This window comes from Pipra filicauda, unplaced genomic scaffold (genome assembly GCF_003945595.2).
Source record: "Pipra filicauda isolate LSUMZ 115617 unplaced genomic scaffold, ASM394559v2 scaffold141_size4267151_pilon, whole genome shotgun sequence".
Classification (NCBI taxonomy): Eukaryota; Metazoa; Chordata; class Aves; order Passeriformes; family Pipridae; genus Pipra; species Pipra filicauda.
In genome coordinates this window covers 1,085,054-1,108,803 of record NW_024103896.1, presented here as the reverse complement: position 1 = coordinate 1,108,803, position 23,750 = coordinate 1,085,054, and the positions used below count along the sequence as shown (strand labels likewise).

The 23,750-nt window shown below is 39.5% G+C and overlaps 1 protein-coding gene across 5 annotated transcripts in view; it reads right to left on the bottom strand.

Annotated features, from left to right (window-relative positions):
• The window catches only part of GRM5 (glutamate metabotropic receptor 5), a 246,112-nt gene that overhangs the window by 22,078 nt on the left and 200,284 nt on the right, over positions 1–23,750 (bottom strand). For all 5 annotated transcript variants that reach the window (XM_027744597.2, XM_027744599.2, XM_039378599.1 and 2 more), the window contains one exon: positions 8,293–9,232. In XM_027744597.2, the coding sequence (XP_027600398.1) occupies positions 8,293–9,232 (940 nt within the window). The remainder of the gene's footprint in view (positions 1–8,292; positions 9,233–23,750) is intronic.

Here is a 23,750-nt window from a genome sequence, read left to right as displayed (position 1 = left end):
AGTTCAGTAAAGAATGCTATAATCAAAAATACAGCAAGTTAAAAGAACCTTGTGTTTATATATTTTAATAGACATCTACCTTAAATTTCAGTCAGTTATTAAAAAATATTTGTAAGTAAACGCAGCTCTCAGTCAGATGAAATCCCATCTCTTTTACTAGTCTACATCAACATTCAGGATACGAGTCTAAATACCATTCCTTGTAATTCATACAGGTGTTTCCATAGTGGCAGATTGGCTCATGTCTTGGTGGACCTTGGAAGGAGGGTGCATGTCCTAGTCTTCTGTTTATCAAATTAATTACAATTCTAGTTCATATCAGAGTTGTCTCTCAAAAGAACCAGAAGTTCCTTTCGTAGACAAACCTGGTAGACAGGTTGCATGATGCGTGATGCATGCTAATAGGCTTGAATACATGCGCTTAGTTACTGCAGCCAAACATTTTATATCAATCAATCAATCAATCCATATTTTAATTAAATTCAAGTTGAGGGGAAAATTCAAACCAACAACACTAGTACTGCACGCAAATTGTTATCAGGGCTTTAGAGAATATAAATTCATTATACAGATGGAATGTTTTAGCAACAATTTATCAAAATCTTTCAGTAATACCTTTCATTGAGTTTCATAAGATATTATTTAATCATTTCACAGTATTTGAAGTTTAATTAATCATAATATCAAGTTTGTCCAAAAAGATACCAAAACTAAATTATTTAGGGAAAATTGAAGGACTTAAACCAGTCAGTAACCTCTCAATCTAAAGTTTTGTAGCTTATTGGATTAAAATAATGAGCTTCAAATGATCCTTTTTGGAACTGATTTATTGATAAATGAAGATTAATCCATCAAAAGAACAATGACTTTCTCTGAAGAGTCAACGTTTTTTATCCTACATGCATCAAAATTATTTTCTAGCAAGGCTACAAAGCAAACAAATAGTATCTTGTTGCATCTCTATGCCTAGAATTTTTTTTTTAAATAACATCTATACTCATTCAGCCAAACTTTCACCTCACGTAAATTGTTATCTGCTCTAATGACATTGTCATGTAAGAAGCTTATCCCTCACTTCTTTTGCCATCATCTCATAATACAGAACCATCTAAGCACTTTTGTGCAATTTGTAGTCAATGGTCCCATTAAACAGCATCTGTAGAAATTAACTTAATTTTTGGTACATGATGATTTTTCAGTGACATCTTTTCCCTTGCAGTCATATGTGGTCCTGTTTTGGACAGGACTCTTTAACTTTTTAGCTTCCACAGGGATTTATTGTATTGAGACGAAAAATGGCTAAAAGCTGGTCACTGCTACAATTCAAAGATGGTTCCAGTCATTTCTAGAATGTAACTTCTTAAGTATTAGTTCTCCCAATTCATATTCTTTGATAATCTTCCAATTAGTTCTCCATACACACTAGAGCTGATTAAAAACACTAAAAATCACCACTAAATGACGAATAATAAAACTTCAGTATTTCAAATAATGTTTCTACCTTTATTTTTTCCCCCAGTGAGATAAAACTGGAATTGCAAAGATCTTTTAGCGTAAAGCTATTATAATAGACTGATGGATGGGGTACTTGTGGGATATAAGACAGGCAAACTGGAACCTCTCCTCCACCATTGACTGATATTAAAAATAATTTTATTTTCATGAGGCTGGAAAATAACTCTTCTTTCTTTTTTTTCCAATCACTGTTTATTTTATTCAAGACATAATGGCTCCACCAGGTTCCAGTAGGAATGCAAGCCATGCTGGCATAACTGACAAGCTGCTGATATAACTCCATATGGGAGGTTATACACCAGTCTTGAGCTCGGTATTGTGGGGTTACAACATCTTCTGTATTCAGTTTCATGTTTCTGTGAGTAAATCAGTTCAACTACCTGTAGAAACTGCAGAATCAATGATTTTTATGAAATCTGTAACTGTTACTCTACAGTTTAGGAGAGCTGTGTTTTCCTTTGTTTTACCAGACAATGGACCTGGTGGAGTTTGACGGAGTGTTAGTGTACCGTATGACCAATCAGATCACCAAGAGTATCTCAGCCCTTTGGTTATGAAAACTGTGAGTATGAACCCATAACCCATGCCCTGGAAAAGTCTGGTAAGTAAAAAGTTTTTACAGATTAGTTTGGAAGTGAAGTGTTCTTTGATCATCATTCAAAATGTGTCAGAGAAATTGTTCAAGCTGCATATAAATGAAGACAAAATTGGCACTTGTACTGTAAGAAATGTGTCCCAATAGAATATGCTGTGGTAGAAATGCATGATTGGTATTTTTCTCAACGGGAGTACACACGAAGAATGCAAACCAGCTTCAGCTTTCCACAAAACTCCCCCGGTTTTCCTTATACTCCATCTTCTTTACAGGACTAAAAGCTGCATGTGAAATGACAGCCCTGTTTCATCTCTCAGGCAACTTATCTTGATGAGGCATAGGGAATTTGAATCTCTCTCATTTACATTTGAAATCCTCAAGTTGATAATGCACACACGTATTCTAAAAATATTTGATCACAGCGTCATTGCCATGACTTCAAATCTATCTGCTCTTTCATGAATATGGCTTTCAACCAGTGAAAATTTGATATCTGGGCAATGGGAATTGCATGGGTTGCCTCTTGGGGAACCTTGGTGCATTGTGTCTAACAGTGGCAGAAGTTTATTCTGGTGGGGATTCCCATATGTATGGAAACTCAATGTCTTCCCAAGATTTTCTTAATTATGCAACACAGTAGTAGTGAAACCTTGAAGAATTTTTTGTATCTAAGATTGTTCAAGTTTTTACCTGAAATTTTTGAGTCACTCATTTTTTTCAGGACTTTATATGAATTTCAATCATATTCAGCATTAGAAGTAATGTTTTAAAAATCTCCTGAGGGGAAAAAAGTGGACTTTTTGAGAAATTTCAATTCAGACTTCTGAAAAAGCTCATCTCAAGACTTCAGTGCTAAAATACGGCATGCTGATGCATGATATAATACTTAGACTGGAATATTTTTAAACCGCTAATGGCAACTTCTAGGCTGATCCAAGAATATTTTCTTATTTTCTGGACCAAAATAGCTCTTGTTTAAATTGTAACAAAACAGACATAGTCAGCCATAAGAAGGAAGAAAAGAGAGAACAGATAAGGGAGAGAAACAGCTGTTCCTTGAGGAACAGAGATGCAGTGTGATGGTAGACACCTGTTTCCAAAATACTTTATTATAGCCCAGTTTGTGACTGTCTGATGTTTAAATATACACTAATTATAGACACTGGTGGTCAAGGGCTGAATCCAATCCAGTAGTAAAAATCTACTTATCATGCTTTCCCTGGACATCTGACTGATTTGTCTGATGTACCAGTGTAGTGCTTGAGAGCGAGAAACCTGATTTTTAGGTGGATATGTGAGCATCTTTATCTAAGTTGAGTAAGATAAAACAAAATAATGGTGATTTATATAATAAAAATTCTGTGCTTCCCCTAAAGGTGAGTGTTGGATTACTAGAACAAGGGATCCCAGCCCTGGATGAAAGCTGTCAATTCCATCACTTCTGCAGATGTATACGGAACAATGCTCAGTTCTGCAATCACACAGTGCTAGACAAACTTCTTAAGAGGAAAAGATAATATATTAAAAACAAGGAATTAATTAATTTTGTTTGACAGCCACAGTTTATGTTTAATCATTTAGGAAATACTGCATCACATAGTAAATCAAGGTGAAATAAAGTATCACTGCCACACAGGGCTATTAAGCCTTAATCTCAATGAGATTTGTCAGAGAAGTGTCTGTGATAAGGTGCAGAAATTTATGCGCATATTTTTCCTCTTGTTTAGGATTGTGCTGTTCACAGCTGTATGTAGGAGTTATGTGCAATACCATAAACATTCAATGTATCTTGAATATACCTAACATTATCTAACTTTGCTGGCAACACTTACCTTTTGCATGATTGTAGCTACCTGCCTGGGTTACAGATTGAAAGTGCTGCTCAGCTTTTGGCTTAGTTACTTTCAGTGATTCTAACTCATTTAGAAGATGGAAATCTGTCTTATTTTGATTCAGGACAGTACTTTTGGCTTGGACAGGGCATCTACAAGCTTCTGTCTTTCAAGAATGTGGTAGAAGAAACCTAATTGTGTCCTGCATTGTCACAGGAGAATGACCAACTGGCAATTAAAAAAACACATTAGCTACCTAATTCCTTTCTTCTGCCTTTCACTGTCACTGCAAATATAATAAAGGGAGATGCATATGAACTAAGCCTCCAATCTCCAAGCAGAGAGCCTTACACTGGGATTACAATGGTGTTATCTGATCTCACTCTTATTTCAGAGGTTCCCCCCTCACTTCCCGAACAGCTCTGTGTCACAGCTTGATCTGTAGAAGGATGCCAGGTTCCTCTTCATTTTCCCATAATATATTACAGGCTGAAACAGTGCAGAATTTGCTGCTGAGGCAACCAAGAAACCTAGAAAGTGGTTTGGGGACCTCCAAAAGAAGCAGTTGAGGGCAAGAATCACTGGACTACCTATAGCCAGCAGTGGGAGAATTGATGAGAAGGAGCATGGTCTGTACTGTGAAGATTTGAAAGAAATTTGAGGGGCAGAGAGAAAAATATTGGTAGGACTTTAAAGATTTGAATAGCACATAGGTGTGTGAGAGAGTATTTAGGGCTGTTTTTTAATGCTTTACTAGTCACTCAGAAAAGGAACCTATAAAGGAAAGAAATTTTGCTTTTCTGCAGGTAGTTTTAGGGACTTGAGTGTGTTTAAAGGGTTAGTATTTCTAAGCTTGGAAGATGGAGCATATGCAGTTTGGATCATTTAAAGTCACATTCCAGAAGACATAAACACCTACAGTGGTTAAATTACTGTAAATCCAGGGCAAAGTTAAGAGAAACTTTTGAAATTCCCCCAGTCAAAGTAGCGTGAATGAGACTTTCTGGTGTGCAGTCCCGACTAGAAATACTACAGCAGCAGCTCTTGTAGGAGAAATATATAGTCCTTATCTTACCTGGGATAGAGTTATTTGAGAATTTGAAGAGAATAAATTAGGCCTGTATTTAGGACTCTTGCAAAAGGGCTGTGGAGCATATGTGATAATAACTCCTGGGACCTCAAGGTAAGATTTATTAAATTTAGTTATGGCCTTTCTAGTCCCTATGAAATTAACTGGTAATGTAATTGAAATCAGAATGTCCAAATGCTTCTCTACACAGGTGATATGATTTTGACTTCAGCTGTGTAGTGTTTATTATTCTCCTTTGTGGAGTTGCTTCTGATAATGTCAGGTTTGTTAGCCCTACTTTTAAATGAGGGCAGAATATGTTTTGGTGAGTACTGCTGAATCACAATAGCCTACATGAAATGGTTTTCATTTCACTGGGTAATGAATAGTTTTACTCTCTCCTTCTACGTATTTCAGTATGTGAAAATTCATTCCAACACATAGCAGCAGCTTGCTTGAGAGTTCTTAATTGAAGAACACCCCATGCAAAAAGTCATTTAGAACTCTAACAGATGCATTGCTTTATTTAGGCAAAAGCAGTCTTGTTATCTATCATTTTGCAGCTGATGTGAAAGCTCTGAATGTCACTTTGGTATTATCTGTTTGACAATGATTTGATGCAATACTTCACTGTGCTATGAATTAGCGTCAAGAAGCAAAATGCTAATGATAGGGGCCCCTTTATGCACTTGTGACTTAAATAGCATGTTTCTTTAAAATTCAAGAGTGACTCACTCTCTTTTAAATAAAACTCCTCTGAGCTATTTAAATAATGCCATGTAGCTCTAGTGCATATTTCCTTTGATTCTGAATACTTTAGTGTTTACTTGAGTAACTATCCAAAACAAGATTTTGAGCATTGTACTGAATAATACCTTGAAACATATTACTTAGTGAACAGGATTTTTTTAAAGAAATGTTTGAATATTAAGTAAAATGGTTTGATCACTCTCTACACTTTACAGAATTGAAGCTGACAGTGGTTTTCTGTTCTTTCTCGGAGGTGGTATCAGATCTAGGTGAAGTTCTGAGTAGCATTTTAAATTTACTCAGTATCTTTTAGGACTCTCATGTAATCAAATTAGCATTTATTAGAGATAATTTCCCCGGATAGATGGAATCAATTTCTCTTCAGTTCCTAGACTCTTCAGGCACACACTGCTAAACTCACTGGCACCATCACAGTTAAATCACCTGAGGATTCAGACACATGTATGAGAAGGATCTTCTTTGTTGCGGTTTTATGTGTTAATGAACAGTGCTGGTGACATTTTTTCTCCAAGTTTCAAATGAAATGTTCTAGTTCTTCATATTTAGGTAAATATGTCAATATATCAGATTTGTACAGCCATTTTCATTCCTACACACACATACGAGGCACTCTCAAGCTCTTTCGGATCAAAGACATTCCCAAAACTGTGCTATTGAAAAAGAAGTCTTTGTTGATGATGATCTATTACATTCTGCTAATACCTCTCTACTGCAGATATTATCTACATGTTGAGGGATCTAATATGGTCCTTACTTTTCAGAATAAAACAAAGATTTTACAACAGTACCTTTCCAAATTAGGCCTGAACAGATGACAAACAAATCCTTCCCAAGCCCAAGATCTTCCTGTCATCTATATCTTCATCTTTTTGGTAAAAAAGTTGTGAGATGGCAAATGAGCTTTGCAGAAAAAGTGAGGGAAAATAATAATGATCTCAAAGAGAAAGAATGCCTTCGATTGAGGACATATTATGAAGAATGCCTCTTTTAGTTGGTCCAGAAGTTGTTATAGGGATTCTAATTCAAACACCTCAGGTCATTCATGCATACAGACAGAGGCTGAAGAAAAGGATATTTCAGGTAACAATCTCTTAACCTGATAAAGGATTTATCATTTTTATATATCAGCCTACTCTGCACCTGGAAAGGAACTGGAAAAAAACCATCATTAACTGATCATAGATATAAAATATCTTGTAATAGACTGGCCATTTTTGTACCAATTGAAAGTCTCTGAAAGAGAAGCATTACTAATAATCTGACAGAAAAAAAATCATCACTTTGGCATAATATGCCCTGCATATTATGTAAGGTCCTCCCTCAAGTCTAAATTGTGCTTCACACAGAAATGAAAGTACAAATTGACCATGTTGCATGACAACTCCAGTTGTGAACAATGGCATGTCTGGAAATATTTGTATTACCAATCCTAAAATCCATATGTGTTTAAGTGAGGAGGAAAAATCTTGCTACTTGTCACTTCCAGGCTAGACATAGATAGCTGAGGAATGGTAAAATTGTTTCTTTGCATTTTCATAAAGACAGAATTTTTCGTTTACTCCAGCAGTTAAATAACCCAAATTATCCCCATAGAACCCTTATCAAAAGTGAAAGGGATCAAAAAATTAAAACAAACCACTGGTCAGAGTGCATACCTACACACTCTGACTGTGAAGTAGAGCAGTATTTCCACTACAGAGCTCTCCTTTCTCTTTAGTATTCACTTGCAGTAATTTTTATAACTGAACATACAACTTGTCTTCGTGATCACTGAATTCAAATAACGCCTTAGGAAGAAACACATATCTCACAAGGGAGTATCTGTTCAATGACAGGAAGGGAGACAGCCTGTGAGCAGCTGAATTTGTTAGATTTAGGAGGATATGCACAGAAAAAGGTATCAAGAAAGGTAAGGAAGAGAAGATAGGTAAAGACAAAAAGAAAGAAATCAGGAAGAGATAATACAAGAAAGGAAAATCAAGGGAACAGGAGATAAAAAGTATAACAGAAGAGTCACATGAAAAAAAACCTCAGATGCCTGAGAGTGGATGTTGACGATGACACTTGTGTTTATTGCTCCACCTCAATTATGTAAGCACTAGCAGCAACCCTGTTGTCTTACTACTGTGACTAGAGGCAAAACACAGACACTGTGAAGTTCATTTAAGAAAAGAGGTTGTAAACGAGTGCATTCAGGACAAGGCAATGAGTTATATTTCTTGTTCTCTTTTTTTTTTTCCTCCTAAGATCTTGTTCCTCCCCTAAATTAGTGTACAGTTGTCACAGTTGGTACTTACAACTTTGTAATTTTTTGCCCATTGCTTTGCTCCCCGTTTTTGCACAGCACTTTGACTAAATTAAATCCAAAACTTACAGTACTGTGGGAGAGAGGACTCACTTCTCTCCCAGTGCAGAGGTAAAGGAAATGTATATTTTTTTGTCATTCCACTATTAGTAACTCTCAGAATATCATAATTGCTTCCCCACACTCCCGAATTAGAAAACTTTACCTAAGGGTTTCACCGGAGGATCCCCTTCTTTTCCACAGGTTCACCAGGCTGCTTGAGCGGCTTGCAGCTGAAGATGACTTTCCATCCCCTACATGCATGCGGACTACAGTCGATGTGGTGAACGCACTGCGCACGTTTCTTTCTGGCTTAGCAAGGATGATGTAGACCTTGGGAACAAACATACAGCCAAGAGCCACTGTGGCACTCAGACTCACTGAGAAGCACATGGTGATTATCTTGTAGTTGCTTCCAAAATATATTGGCACAAAAGCCAGCCAAATGATGCAGGTGGTATACATTGTGAAGGCAATATATTTTGCTTCATTGAAGTTAGCTGGGACATTTCGTGTCTTAAACGCATAAAAGGTGCAGCTCAAAATTAATAATCCATTATATCCAAGGGGAGTTACAACACCCAAGTTGGTGGTGTTACAAATCAGGTAGACCTCTCGGATGCTTGGATAATCATGCATTATATCTGGTGGTTCCATTATAAAGAGGGCAACAATGATGCCTAATTGTATACATATCAGGATAAATGCAATAACCAGCTGGGCACAGGCACTCATGAACCTAGGTTTCTTTGTACAAATTTTCTTCTTGCTTCCAGCCAGGATTCTTGCAATGCGGTTGGTTTTAGTTACCAGGGCAGAATAACTCATAGCTGGCGAGAGGCCGATGCCAATTCGTTGAAGGTAACAGTAAATCTGTTGAGGTTTTGCAATGAGACAGAAAGTGCACAAGTAACCCAAGCAGATACCGGCTAGAATGATGTAGCAAAGTTCTCGACTGGATGATTTGACCACTGGAGTATCACGGTACATTATGAATATAACTGTAACAAACAAGGTGGCCAGGAGACCCAGACATGCAAAAACAACTGCTGCAATTGGTTCAGGATCACCCCATCTGAGATACTGGACTGGGATGAGGTCACAACCTACAGAAAAAGAAAAAGAAGGTGGTGAACTGAGATGTAGGAGTGAGATTCTTTAATGATAGTTACAGGATTCCCTGATATTTCTCTTCTTTTTGTCTTTCAGGAAGCTGCCATTATAATCAGTGTAGGTTCAGATTATGTTAATATAATGGCTCAATAAGTACATTTCAGTGACAGCTTATTTCAGTAATACACTTTATCTGGAATGTAACACGATGACCATGCTGATTGACATAAGTCAGCTCTCACAGTGGAATTTATCTTTTAAATTCTATGAAATATAGTAATTTATGAATAAATTTCAGTATCAAGTTACATTACCTCAGTACAAAGTGCCTCAGGGTTGTCTGCATAATATTTGCACTTAAGGGACCAGATCTCAATCCTAATAATAATATTGTACACTATGAAGGATATTGGTACTTGTTTAATTATTATAGAGAGGAATCGTTCATATTCTAACTGTCAAAAAAAAAAAGGGAGTGTTTCTTTCTCAGATATGCTAGCTTTTTTACTAACAAAAATTTTGTAGAATCAGAGTTGCAACTAATAGGTAATTTGGGATGGCACACTGCTCACCTCTTTATCTGTCATTCATCCTTTTGAAATTTCTGAGAAATTAAAACCTCTTCCAACTTGTGAAATCAAATTGAATTTAATAAGTTAGTCACAAAGATGAATTAACAATGCAATCCATCTAAGGACACTTGTTTTTCAGTTTTGTATAGGTTTTAACAAGCACTTACATCACAGGGAAACAAAAAAGCCTTTCATTCTAGGGTACAGATCAACACATAGAAGTAAAAGCTGGCAGAAAACCTGTCGCTGGCCTCCCTTCTTCATCCCTTCTTTCTTTTTGCACTGTAGAGACTGTATAGGTGTAGTATCTCTGCTTTCTGGCCAGTCCATGATCTCTTCCAGGATCCCTGAGCAGGTGGGTTTCCTCAGTCAAGTTCACTGTGTGATCAACGCTACCCACATACTCCATGTAGCACTGATAGTGTGATGTGTAGAGGGGATGTTCCCTTTGAACATCCAGTGTAGCACAGGTAATCACAGTACCAAAAGGAGACATGCTTCTGTACCAACAACTTTTGGAATGGCTCAAACCCCCTCATTTGCTGGTAATATCACTTTTTCAGTCAGGCTGTAGTGGCTTCTGATCCTTGATACCCCCAACTCCACAACCCTTATAGTCAGCCTTGGGTTTCTCCTAAAGTTTTCTGTCAGAGGCTTCAGGTGAGATTATGCTCCCCAGCTGCAGTCTAGAGCACATTTTACACAGCTGGTCCTGTCCAGACCAGTCCAAGAGCTACAGCATGAGCTATCTCCAGTTTGATCTGCTCAAAGGCTCGTTGTTGCTCAAGGCCCCACTCAAAATAGTTCTTTTGGGTCACTCAAAAGGGAGTGCTTATAAGCTGACTCTAGTCTGGAACATGCATTGTCCTACGATGCCTAGGAAAGCTTGTGTTTTCCTCTTCTTAGCTGGTGGAGAAATAGTTGCTATCTTGCTGACTACATCCATGGGCACATGACAGCACCCATCCTACAATTTTATTCCCAAGAATTGAATCTCCTGTTCAGGTCCTTCGATCTTGCTTCTTTTTATGACTAAACCAGCTTTCAGAAGAATCTGAATCACTCTTTTTCCCTTCTTGAACACTTTTCCTACCTTGCTGCCCCATGCCATGATGTCATTGATGTACTGTAAGTGCTCAGAGGCATAAGATTTCTCCAGGTGAGACCATTACGAATGGAAGGACTGTATTTCCACTGTAGGGGCAGATGATTCCGGGTATTGAACACCTCTCCACATGAAAGCAAACTGTGACCTGTACTCTGCTGCCAAAGGAACTGAAAAAAACACACTGGCAATGTCACCTGTAGCACACCACTTGGCTTCCTTCACCCTCTATCAGACTTTTGCACTGGCCATATGGGACTATTAAAAGGTGAGGGAATCTTGCTGATCACTCATTGGCTCCCCACATGTTGAATCGGCTCATGGATAGGAGCCAGGGAATCCTGGTTCGTGTGATACTGCCTCCAGTGCGCCATCCTTGTAGCAACTGGTACCTGCTGTTCTTCAACTCACAATGGTCCAACAATGAAGTGATCTTTGGAGAGGCCAGGAGGGGTGGATAGCTGCTTGATCTTCTCTGTGTTCACAGTGGCTACTCCAAAAACCTGTTAGCACCCATTTATGTCCTAGAAGTACGCTCTTCTGGGCTAGTCTGGGCAAACACAATGGGATGCTGTAAAACTCTGACCCTGGGAGCTGCTGGCTCACGGGATTGACTATGAGTTTTACTTAAATATATAGATGTAGGGTCAAGAGAATAAGCCACAGGCTTGTTCTCAAGGAATTTCATTATTAATTTAGGGGAGTAAAAGAGGTGACTTGGCCAAAGTTCAAAAGGACACCACACAAGCTAGACAAAAATGTTCCACTACAATACTAATTCAAGATATATAAGTAATCCACAACACTTCAGTCAACATTAAGTAAACCAACAATGCTTAAGGCAAAATCCAACCAATTCCACAACACTTAAATCAAGATCCAATCCCTCCAGCTCCAAACCACTCTAAGTATCAAGAAAGGAGCAAAGAAAGAAAAGCAGAGAGATCAAGAAGAGAGAAGGAGAGAGAGGGAGAGACAGATTATACACCTACCGTTGAAACCTTGTAGAAGACCAGCTCTCAAGTCCAATTGCAGGGCCACAGCCTGAGGTAAACACATGCCCTTGGTTTTATCTGCTCTGATCCCTCCAGGTGTCTGACCCACCAGCTACCCTGGGTGTTGCAGGTCAGGGTGAGAGGAAGTTCTCACTGTCCCTGCAAATCTGAGCTGGGTTAGGGGCTGCAGGATCTGTGGGGTGTTATAGTTTTCCCAGGCTGTTTGTGACTGACAATTACTCCGGGGCTTCCTTGTGTGGGCTCCAGGGGTGTGTCATGCGGGACACAACGCCACTCCACTTCTGTGAGGTTCGACCCATCCTTCCCCCTCCACACACACACACACTCAAAAACACACAGAGTCCCCACAAGTTGGTTCAGACCCAATAATAATTGATCTGGTGTCTAACAGGTGATTTTTCCACTTGTCCTTTGTTAATTCCACCTTAGCCTCTGATACACACAATTTGTTGTATGCCCCTGTCACTCCAAGATTCAGATGGATTCTGTTCCCTGTGGCACCAGAGCAAAGCACACCAGTGTCTACTAAAGCCTTACACCTCTGATGTGCCAGGCCATCAAATCCAAACAGTCCTGCATGCCCAGTAACATCTTTCCTCCTCCTGGATGAAGGCAGGAGCCCTCTATTTCTGTTTCTGGTAAGAGTATTCACTGTCTGACCCTTGCAGTGCCAGACCAGTAGTCCTGTCACCAGGATCAAGGGAAGTGATTTCAGTTCTTCTGCATCTGGGAGATTGCTGACTGCCTTCTTGTGTCTCTACAGCAACTAAACTGACAGTCTTTGTGGGTGACCTCTTCTTAACAGGTGTCTCTCTTGTCAGTTCATGTACACAGGCTTCCAGTTTAAAGGTGTGTTCACCATTCTACCTCCTCATGTCCTCCCCCTATCATTCAGGAGGAACTAGAGTGCACCATGTGACATGCACCTGGAGATCCATTTACCTCTGACCAGTGTAGGAAAGGACTGATTTCTTATGGCACCCCTGACATCTAGGGTGCTGACCTGTTAGGTGGAAGAGGTATAGAGATTTTATTCAAAGGTTTGGAGCCAAAACAACACTATCTCCACCGCTGATGTATCCATATCCAGGCAACACTATCCTGCTAAGCTTTTAGAATATTATGCAGAGGCACTTCAAATCGACATGGCCCGTGTGCACAGGATGTTCTCTGGGTCTTTGGAGACCTCACCTTTTTCTAGATTACGGTAGATGACTTCCAGGACTGCTAATTCTCTTAGGTACTGGATTCCTCCATCTGTGGTAATCCACTTTCCTGGGGAGTTCAAGAGGTCTTTGAATGGATATTTTGCACTTAACACTTGAGAAATGCCATCTCCAGAGATAGCAAATTGTTGCCTCTTTTCCAATTCCTCTCTCAATTCCTTGGTTTCTAGCAAGGTATCTTAGCTGTGGGGCTATTCCACCTTCTACTGTCAACCCCGTTATCCCAGCATCAGATCAGCCAGGCAGCAGTCCACTCATCTGGCTGGCATCTGTAATATTTCACATATCTTGAAGTTCTGATGAGGTCAGAGATAGGGTAGCTTCCAATTCCTGTGTGAATTCTCTCAGTTTGAGAGAATTCTTTGTCAAATGACCGGCCTGTTGATTAAACCTTTCTTCTTCTTCCTCCTCCTTTTCTAATCAATGATATGGACCCACTCTCTTTTTTACTACTGCAGCAATTACCATTGTTGCTATTGTTTGGGTTCCTGCCTCAACCACAGCCCTCTGACAGTACTGAATTGTATTTGATAGGTATGGGCCAGGCCCCAGTATGGTGCTAGAGACTGCAAGTTTTCATGGGGGTAGGCAAGGACCCTTCTATCAGATGGAGTGTCAGTTTACCAGGGTTACTTTACTGTTCAGGTGCAAAATCCCAGGCTACGGGAGGTAACAGCTCTAGGAACCTACCCTGATCCTTCCACACACCCTGCCACCCAGGGACAGGCTGTCTCAGGGCACATTTCAGTTATCACCTTACCCAAAATTTGTCTTCTCTTACACCAGGAAGACACCAGATTTCACAAACACCATAATATGCTAACATTGCAAATTAGTAGTATTAAACAGCTCACATAAGGATGAACAAGGACCTCAGACACCTGCGTAATAAAAATATTCATATCAGTCCCAGATAGGAAAAGGGAGATGTATTTTCTTATCCTCACCACAAGATAGCCCCCCAGCACAGCAAGGCCATCAATGTCAGGGCAAAGCACATAGCCATTGTTGTATTAACATGTTCCCAAGCTCAGTGCTATGAAGAGATAAGCAGTGCAGCCAACAAACTCTGTAACAGCTTTCTGGTACCTGAAGGGAGACCACAGGAGAGGTGGAGGGGGACTTTTTACAAGGGCATGTAGTGATAGAACAAGGGGGAAAGGCATTAAACGGAAAGAGGAGATATTTAGATTAGATATTAGGAAGAAGTTATTTGCTGTAAGGATAGTGAAGCACTGAAAGAGATTACCTAGAGAAGCTGTGGATGCCCCATCCCTGACATTGTTTGAGGCCACGTTGGATGAGGCTTTCAGCAACCTGGTGTACTGGAAGGTGCCCCTGTCCATGGTAGGGTGGTTGGAACTAGATGATATTTAAGGTCCCTTCCAACCAAAGCATTCCATGATTCTATGATTCTACGACCTGCACAGATGCCTGCCACTTAATAACTCCTATAACTGTAGCACACTTAATATAAAACTGCCATTGTCTCAAGCCTCATACTGAGAACCAAAAGAACTGTGGTGGCTTGACCTTACCTGGATGCCATGTGCCCACCAAGCTGCTCTATCACTCCCAATCTCAGCAGGACAGGGTTAGAGGACAAAATAAAATGGAAAAACTCATGGGTCGAAATAAAGGTAGTTTAATAAAGCAGAAGCAATGGCCGTGTGTGGAATTAAAGGAAAACAAAAGATTTATACTCTACTTCCCATCAGCAGGTGATGCCCAGGTACTACTTCCTGAGAAGGAAGCCTTCAGTAAATGTAACATTTGCCCCAGAAGAAAAACATCAAAACAAAAAAATGCACATGCCCCCACACCCACACCTTTCTCTTAGGTTTTATTGCTGGGCAAACATCATATGGTATGGAATATCCCTTTGGTCAATTTGGGTCAGCTGTCCTGGCTATGTCCTCTCTCAAGATCTTACCCGTACCCACTATACTGGTGATGCCTTAGAATTTTTAGGATTTTTAGCTTTTTGTAGATTTTAATATAGCTGGAGTTTTCTTTCACTTTAAACCATTACTTTCTCACAGTTTGTGTGCCACATTCCTGATGCTTCAGCTTAACTGCTTTTTAACCTTCTTTTCAAGGCAATAGATTTTTAGCAAGAACATTTTGTTGGGATGTACCTGGACCAGAATAACAAGAGGCCTTGGAGGGACTCCAATGGGGCAGTTCTGAGGGTGGTACCAGGGCAAAAGGAGTCTTAGGATTGGATGTCCCCACTGGATATGATAATTAGTAAAGATATAAAAGTGTAAGAATTCTGTATGCGGGTGCACATCTTTGTACTCCCTTGCCAGAAGTCCTTCATTAAAAGAGCTGCTCTCTACCTTATCTAATATTGCCTGGGCAGTTTTTTCTCCTGATTTTTTAGACAACACTGGTAAGGGAGGAATGCTGGGAAGACAACCTTGATAACACTGGTGTGTTATCAATGTCTCTCTAGCTACTAGTGCAAAGCACAGCACTATGAGGGCTACTGTAGGGAAATGAACTCCACCTCAGCATGACCCAATAATAATATAAGGGAGGACCTTGATATTCTGGAGTGCATCTTCCTGATGAGAGTGAACATGCTGGCACTGCCAGCTAGGGCAGGACAGCTGGGAGGAGATAGTGAAGCAGAGAAAATGCAACTAGAAGCTTTTATTTCCCCTGTACTTGTATTTGGGTTGACGTGATTGCAAAATCTAAATTACTTCAAAATTTTGTATTTTTTTAATCATGTGCTGTCTTCTGGGTAGGTCAGACAGAAGAGTGTCGGCCTGATGGAGTGGTTCATTACAAGGCACTTCACCCTATGAGGATAGAGTGCCAGGTGCTTGCATCTGTATTTTCAAGAGTGAGGGTAGTTAGGACTGTCTGATGGGCATGTGGCTGCCAAGAAATCTCGATTAATTAGGTAACCTGTGACCTCAGTGACTTGATGAACAGGAGTAAATGTAGATATCAGGGCTACACTTTGGGAATTTCTACATACAGGTCTATTGTTTGCCTTTTCCTTTAAGTGGAGCTTAAGGTTTTTCCAAATCTACCACTGACACTCTTAGTAGTAAAAATTATTTAACAAAACAGTATGGGTAGATATTAGACTCAGCTCCTTTCTTCTTCAAGTATTTCTGCATTCTGTATCTCTACAGAAATAATATTACCAAAGAGATAATACCTAAAATAAATTGGCAATTGTACAAGGTGGATAGTTCTGTATTCTTGAAGAGAACAGAAAAATCAGAAGGATTGGGGTCAACAACTCTCTAACTTTAGTGCAGTTGAAGGATACAATTTGAAGTCACTCTAGTGTAACAGAATTGTACTCTTCATTGCTAAATATGGAAAAATTTGCCATCCATATTTAAACTGTTTTGGTGTGTAAAGTTTTCTGTTGCAATAATAAAATTCTTACCACATCTTAATGGAAGAAAGACATTAGATTTTTATGAAACACTCTCATAGCAGTAGTTGATGATACCTTTTTAACTCTTGCTCATTCTATGGGTTCACTTATTCGTTGTGACTTTTTCAAGATTAATGTAGCACAGGAATCACACTGTTAAAATCAACATTTTATGCAAGTGAGAGTGGTGAAAGAAGGGTGAAAACCAGAAAGCATCCTCTGTTGTGTGCAGATATCTCCATGTGGCTGTTTTATGAGAAAGTTATAGTAAGTTTTATGAGTAAATGACCTTTAAATCTATTTCTGATTTTACCAAAATGTAAGTAATATTTTGGGAAACAAGTTGTTACCAGATTCTAACACTACTTTATATTCTTAGACAGGAAATATGAGGAGAAAATGTCTTTATCTGGCAGCTGGCCTTTGCAAGCAGACAATGATATAGGGGCTAAATTTTGCTTCACTTCTAATGTTGCAGCAGAGGTGAATCATAACCAAATGTTCCTCATTAGTTTCAGACTATTTTGTGCCTTCCTTGCTTTATTACTCTTTTTACATTCTATTAATAAAATACCTGAGAAAAAAAGTTGAAAACTTGTCCCATTTTTCCTGTCACTGGGTATACTTTACAAGGAGAATGCTAAACTTCGCAATGATTTATTCTTCAATTAAGATTTAAAGACTGGATAATCTTCATAAAGTAATGATTGGTGAAGTTTTCATATAATAGTTTTGCAGGTAATGGATTCTGACAATGACAATTTAGAAAAGGACAACTAAACCAAGTAAAAGAAAGATGGGAAAACAGCACTGTGAGTGTTCAGGTTATGTTGATGGCCAGGACTATACCAAGACAAAAGCTGAAAATTGGTACCACAAAAGGAACACATTCCTATCAATGGCTATTTGGACAAGATCGTGCCCCACAACCTGCTTCTTGCACTTTATCGACATCTCTAAGCACCTGGAAAGTTTTCTCTCCTAGCTGGCTCAGAAAGAGGTGGAACAAAGCCAGCAGTCTTGTTTTGTGGTCCCTGCAGTGTGCTGAGGCAATCTTTGGCTTGTGGAAAGGCTGTTAGGATGCGGTTCAACTTGGAGCAGGTGTTGAGTTGTTCTGTGCTCACGGGTGAATGGCTTCTGGGAATGGAGCCCCAGTAAAGTTGACATAAAACTGCCTTTATGCTCTTCTCACCAGAAACATCGCCAGTATCAAGAAAGATACTAAATACATATGTGAATAGCAAGATGAGCGGATAGAAAAAGTTAGAGTGCCATATGACATGCTAGGAAAAGGTTTTCTTGAAGAAGCATCAAAAATCACTAATAAAATACAGGTAAGGATCTTCTAAGAAAAAAATACTTTGTGATATTTTGAAAAAGCATTTAGCTGTTTCAAGGGTGTGATAAAATGTGCAATAAACAAGGAAAGGAAATGCTCTTGAAGGCCTGACCAGTGCCATAGGTCTATTAGTAGGTCTATTAGTACACTGTCCTACTAGGGATTGTGAATAAGATTCACTCTGGAAACTGAAGAGAATTCAATAAATTCACTTAACATCATGAACTAAAGCTTACTGAATCTGCACATGGAAACTAAAACTGGCAGAAAATTGCTGCTGGTTTAGTAAGTCCTAAATATTTTTCAGAGGGGCTTGGCATGCTAGTCAGTGAGTTTGACCTGTTAACAAAAGACTTGGTTTTCTCAGTAACTTTTCAGATATCCTTCCAAGGAAGTCCAAACACCAAAGCTGAAACTCAAACAACAACCTAGATATATTTTAGTAATTAATGAGTCTTCACATAGGATTTGGCACTCTTTTTTCAAAGTGTATTAGATATTTTATATTAACACTTCTGAATGTTTCTCTCCTTATAATCCCAAAAGATGGGAGAAGGGATATCTTGATTAGTTTTTTGGGTTTTCACATATACGGAAAGCCGAGATGTGAAAATGTCAGAGTCAGAATAAAAATTTGCATTAAGCTGACTGTATCTTTTATACTTTAGGGTTTGATTGGTTTGTTCTTTTTTTTTTTTTTTTTTTTTTTTTTTTTTTTTTTTTTTTTTTTTTTTTTTTTTTTTTTTTTTGTTTTGTTTTGTTTTGGTTGGTTGGTTGGTTGGTTTTGTTTTGTTTTGTTTTTCTTTTTTTTTTAACTCCAGTACTATCCAAACAGAGGGTATCTAAACACTCTGAGAGACTTATCAGATCCCTGACTTCTACATGGAATCTGGACCAACTGGAGGGAGGGATTTAACCGTCTTTAACAAGTCTGGTGCTATGGTAAGTTACTATAGTCACTTTGCCCTTTCTGGTGGGCACTTTTGCAACTGCTACAATAGCAGAGCATGTAGAAGTGACCATCTTCTTTGCTGCCACAGTGCCCAGGCTGGCACAGTTACTGAAGTCATTAGCAACTGTGGGTTTGCATAAGCCATGGATGAAGCTTATGACTGTGCATGTGTGTATTCAGTCACCTCTGCAGGGTAGGATTTGGGATCAGCCACATCTTAAACCATGAAAACTGCAATATCTGTATCTCAGAGACCTAAGTCTGTACTAACTGAAATATACAGATTTAGCAGTGCATTGCAGTAAAAGGCAAGGCCATGAATCTTGGAGTAGTACATTAAAGATGCTCTGTGACCATATGGGGAATGAGTCCTTAATTCCACAAGTGTACAGAATGACAAGAACAACTGATGAATTACAACAATCAGGTCCACCCTTATGTCAGCTCTACTGTTTTGATTTAAGTTACACTAAAAAGTGCTGGCTCTATGTGTTGTAAATGTTTTGTTCTGAATACATCATGTTCATCAAACTTTCCATAACCGAAGGCACAATTACAAGTGGGTCCTTCTGGCTTTGTTGGCAAGTTCCCATTCATCTAGTGCAGGAGCCTCCAAGAGCTCAGTTTGTTGAGCTCAGCGTTATTCAACGGCTCACTTGAGCCCGAAGCGCTGTATGGCTCACATTGAACTGGAAGCTGAAGTTCACACGTTACCTGGAACAAGGAATTGAGGGAAGAAAAGTCCACAAACACATCAACAAGGGATGGGAGAAAATGACAGACAGAGATCCTGCTCATAATATCATCACCTGAACCCTCAAATCATCCACATGTGCTTTCTCCGAGAGGCTGGTGTGAGAGTGACTTATGTCAATGGCTACATTTCATTTGGAATAAAAAATAAAGAGGAAAGAGAAGTACAGGTCACAGAAAACAGGGTGAAAACTAGACATTATGTCTGCTGATGTGCATTTATAACACTAAAAACAACCAGATAAAAATTGTGTCCTTCTTCTACCGTCAGTCTGAATTACAGCCTTACCAGTTATGATCAAAAGCCAGATGCTAGTAATGTTTCAGCAGAAAAATCAGTGTCAACACAGACTAAATTGTCTCCTGTCCCATTTCAGACAAATGCTGAAATTACCAATGGCTGCAGCATTATCGCAAGTGGGAATAGAAGAAAGTAACTTGATAGAAACAAGCAGTTACTGTTTGAAAATATTTTGGGCAAGAGATTCATTACTTTTTACTTGTGTGAGGGGCAGAATCCAGTCTGATGAGACAACTGAGGCTCAGACCCCCGTGGCTTCTGCCACAGACTGAATCAGCATTCTGCAGGAAGAGCCAACCAAGCCCTTGTCGGGATCCACTGCAATCCACCGCCGAGCATCACCCCCGCCTTTGGCCTCATGCATATGGGCTGTCTCATAGGGTGCTGGGAGCCAAGATACCAGTGGCCCCCAGCACTGTCTGTTCTTTGTGGCTCTTGCTGAATGTACAAACAGTGCCCTCAGGATGAGGGAGGCAGTAATTTTTGCTTCTCAGTGAGGAATCCAGATCAGTACAGGCCAAACTGGATGTAACATCAGTGTTGTCAGAGTTCTTTGAAATGGTTGTTATGTCACTTAGAGCTGGGATGACCTTTTTTCAGTCTTTTCCATCTGTTCTTTGGATAATCTAGCTCTTTTCTGTCACTTTGAGATGGACAGACATGATCATGACATTATTATCCTGGGTTTACTGTACCTTATTTGGTGAAAGCATTTTTGTAACTATAGTAAAAATATTTATTTCTGATATATATCCTTACCCTTGAATAACAAAACATTTCAAGAGCTGTAAAATAGTCAAGCTCCTACTTTCATGGGAATCCAATTAAGAAAATCAAATACCTGATATATTTGGAATACACGGAAATTGAGAAACTTGCCAATACAGCCTGAAGATTATCCAAGTGTCACTGGAATTAGTATAATCTGTGTTTCTTGCGGTACTTGAGATCACCAGATAAAACTTTGTTTCTGGTATTGTTGTATGCTGTCCCTGAACGTCAGAAAGAGAGAATCATTCCTTCTTTCCCACCTCAAAGGACATTCTTAAGGACATTCTTAGACACTAGTGGCAACTGGACCAAGGTGCTCCTACATACATTGAAAAAGCTCTGAGAAGCTGAACAAAATTTGTCAGGTCTTTCTAAAGCACTATTTTTGAATGCAGAAGGCCATGTCCTCAAAGTCGCTTGGGTTTTTGGAAAATAAAAAAGCCATTCTCATAGAGTTACTGAAAAATAATTTCATTTAGGTTTGGTCATCAGCATTAAGAAAATGCCTTCATTTGTATCTAAACTTCCATGACACCTATTTCTTTTCCATCTGCTGTGAATATAATGCAAAGAAGGGCTTTGAGGAATAGTGGAGTGACTGGCATATACTTCTGGACTTAAATCAATGAGTTCCTCCTGCTGTAGTTGAGTATGTGGCTCAGCCATGCTGGCCATACTAATGTGTGAATTGCTGCTGTAATGTATGGACGTTGCTAACAACACATAGGGAAGTAGGGGAGCTACAGTAGTTTGGAAAGCTTGTCTTGATACTAAATGAGTAGGAGAAAAATTAGTTGTGGTACATGTTGGGATAAAACAGATAAATCTGAAGAAAAGGAAGAAAATTACTAGGTTTTAGTCCAAGGATGAGTGTGATCCCTGGGGAATATTGTATGCAGAAGCAATGAACCTGAAATTTGTGAGGAAATAAAATATAGGCAGCTAAACATTCCCTTTCTTGCCTCAGCTTCGCTTCTAGATGGAGATGTTTCCAGTAACTATTCAATCAAGAGAAACTCTCATTCTGGCTTGTCTTTTCCACTACCTTTGGACTCCCTGTTCCTTTCTGTACTTCAGAACTCCAATGTCTTTTCCTGTTCTGAGAATAACTTTGTTTTCCTACACATATTGCATCCCTTCTGTCTTCTCCTGTGCTGCATCTGAATTCTGATATTCCATGGGTGACCGAAAGAGTGCATTAATCTCTCTTCCTTTCTGTCAGTAACATCTCTGATGTTAGACATTTTATACACTGAAGTTTGTGGCACAAAACTGATGCTGATCATTGAACATAAGAAAGATGGAGCAATGTTTTGTTATGTGAGCCAAGAAAGGATTCCAAGTAAGTTTTTATCCAAGATCAGGTCTTGGATAAAAAACGGTGAGGTGCAGCTCCATGTTAAAAGGCATCTCTGGTACATGGCTGATGCATTTACAGGACTGTCATTTGAAGGTGATCATGCGAGGCAGACTTATTTCAATTAGTTTTTTATATGTGTGCCCTTGTGGAGCTGACATTACCTAAGAAACGACTTTCTTAAGCGGCAAAGAGACTTAGTCTGCTGCAGTATCAGATGCATGGACATTTCAAGGAGATTGGTGTATACTTTATTAAACTGAAGGGAAATTTCCCTGCCAGAATACAAAATACATCTCACTTTCCCTACTTTTAATTCACATTTATTACTGAATCCTATGTTGTAAACAAGGTTGAAAGGGAGTTTTTTACAAGCTGCAAATATTGGTACCATAAATATGAACATTAGAAATCCAGCTCACTATATTGTACGGATAAACTGGGAATAGATTTTTTTAAAATCTGTTTCTGATACAAAGTCAAACAAGACAAGATCCAGCCATCATGTGAATATGAGTTAGTGGGGACTACGCAGCTGTGAAGCTATGTGATAGATGTCTTGGTACTAGGAGGGCACATTGTATCAGTTGTGCTCATGGAGGCCAAAGAGCGTAGGGTTTGCTTTCCCAATAGTGCCTGCCAAATTTGTGCCTGGCTGAGGAGCAAAGGTTAGATCTCCTGAGGAACACTGCTTGGCACTGATGTCAAGGGTTCTCTTGTATGTGGGTTGACTTTGGTCCTTGTAAAGGCATAAAATCCATATCTAAAACCAGATGAATGGTTTGCAAAATGTAATTTTGCAAACAAATACAAAATGTTTGCTCATGTAATACATAAAGCAGTTGGCTTGACTAAAAATACAACTGCTTTCCTTAAAAACAATCAGTTACGGGTGGAAAATCATTGACTCATCCTACAAGAACTTTTGAGATGCCAACCCATCCCACTCTTCTATCCGGAGTGCAAAGTGAGACTTTCAGAGGGTGAATCCTCCCATAGGACCAGACTGATGTCTTGCTTGAATCAGGAGATTTGTGTACCTGGGGAGCCAGCTCAAAGCACAGAGCCTGAGGACCAACCTTGTAGCCTGGTTACTCCACATTGCCTTATATATGGTGCTTACAGGCTAATTACCCGAATTTCATCAGATCAATGGGCAGTTCCCATCACTGTATTTCAGAAGTGTTGGCACTTGGAAAAAATTTCCTCCTAACTGACTTGTAGCAGCCCCTTTTCTAGCTGATCTACGTTGGGTAAAACTTCAGGTGCTTACCAAAACAAGGGTGAGCTGGGATCTGCAATATCTCAGACAAGACCCCTGGAGGTGGGAGGGTTGACCAGTTGCACTGGTTGACCTTCATGAACTGACCAACCTGGTGTGATGGCTTAGTCCCTGCAATGTGGGCTTTGGAATCTTCTGGATGGCCCATCTGGGGAGTGAACCTGATATTATGCCATACCTTCAAACTTTTCTTTTGGGGACACATGCAACCAGTTCTCTTTTTCTCTCCTTCTCCATTCTCCTGGCACAAGAAAGCTTTCCCTGAGATGAGAAGTCTTTGGTGGCTGATTGCTGGATGCCTGGGGCAGGAGTTGGGGAGCAGGGCTGTGAAGCTATGTGACAGATGTCGGTACTAGGAGGGCACATTGTATCAGTTGTGCTCATGGAGGCCAAAGAGGTGCATAGATGGAGGGAGCATAGATGGAGAAGCA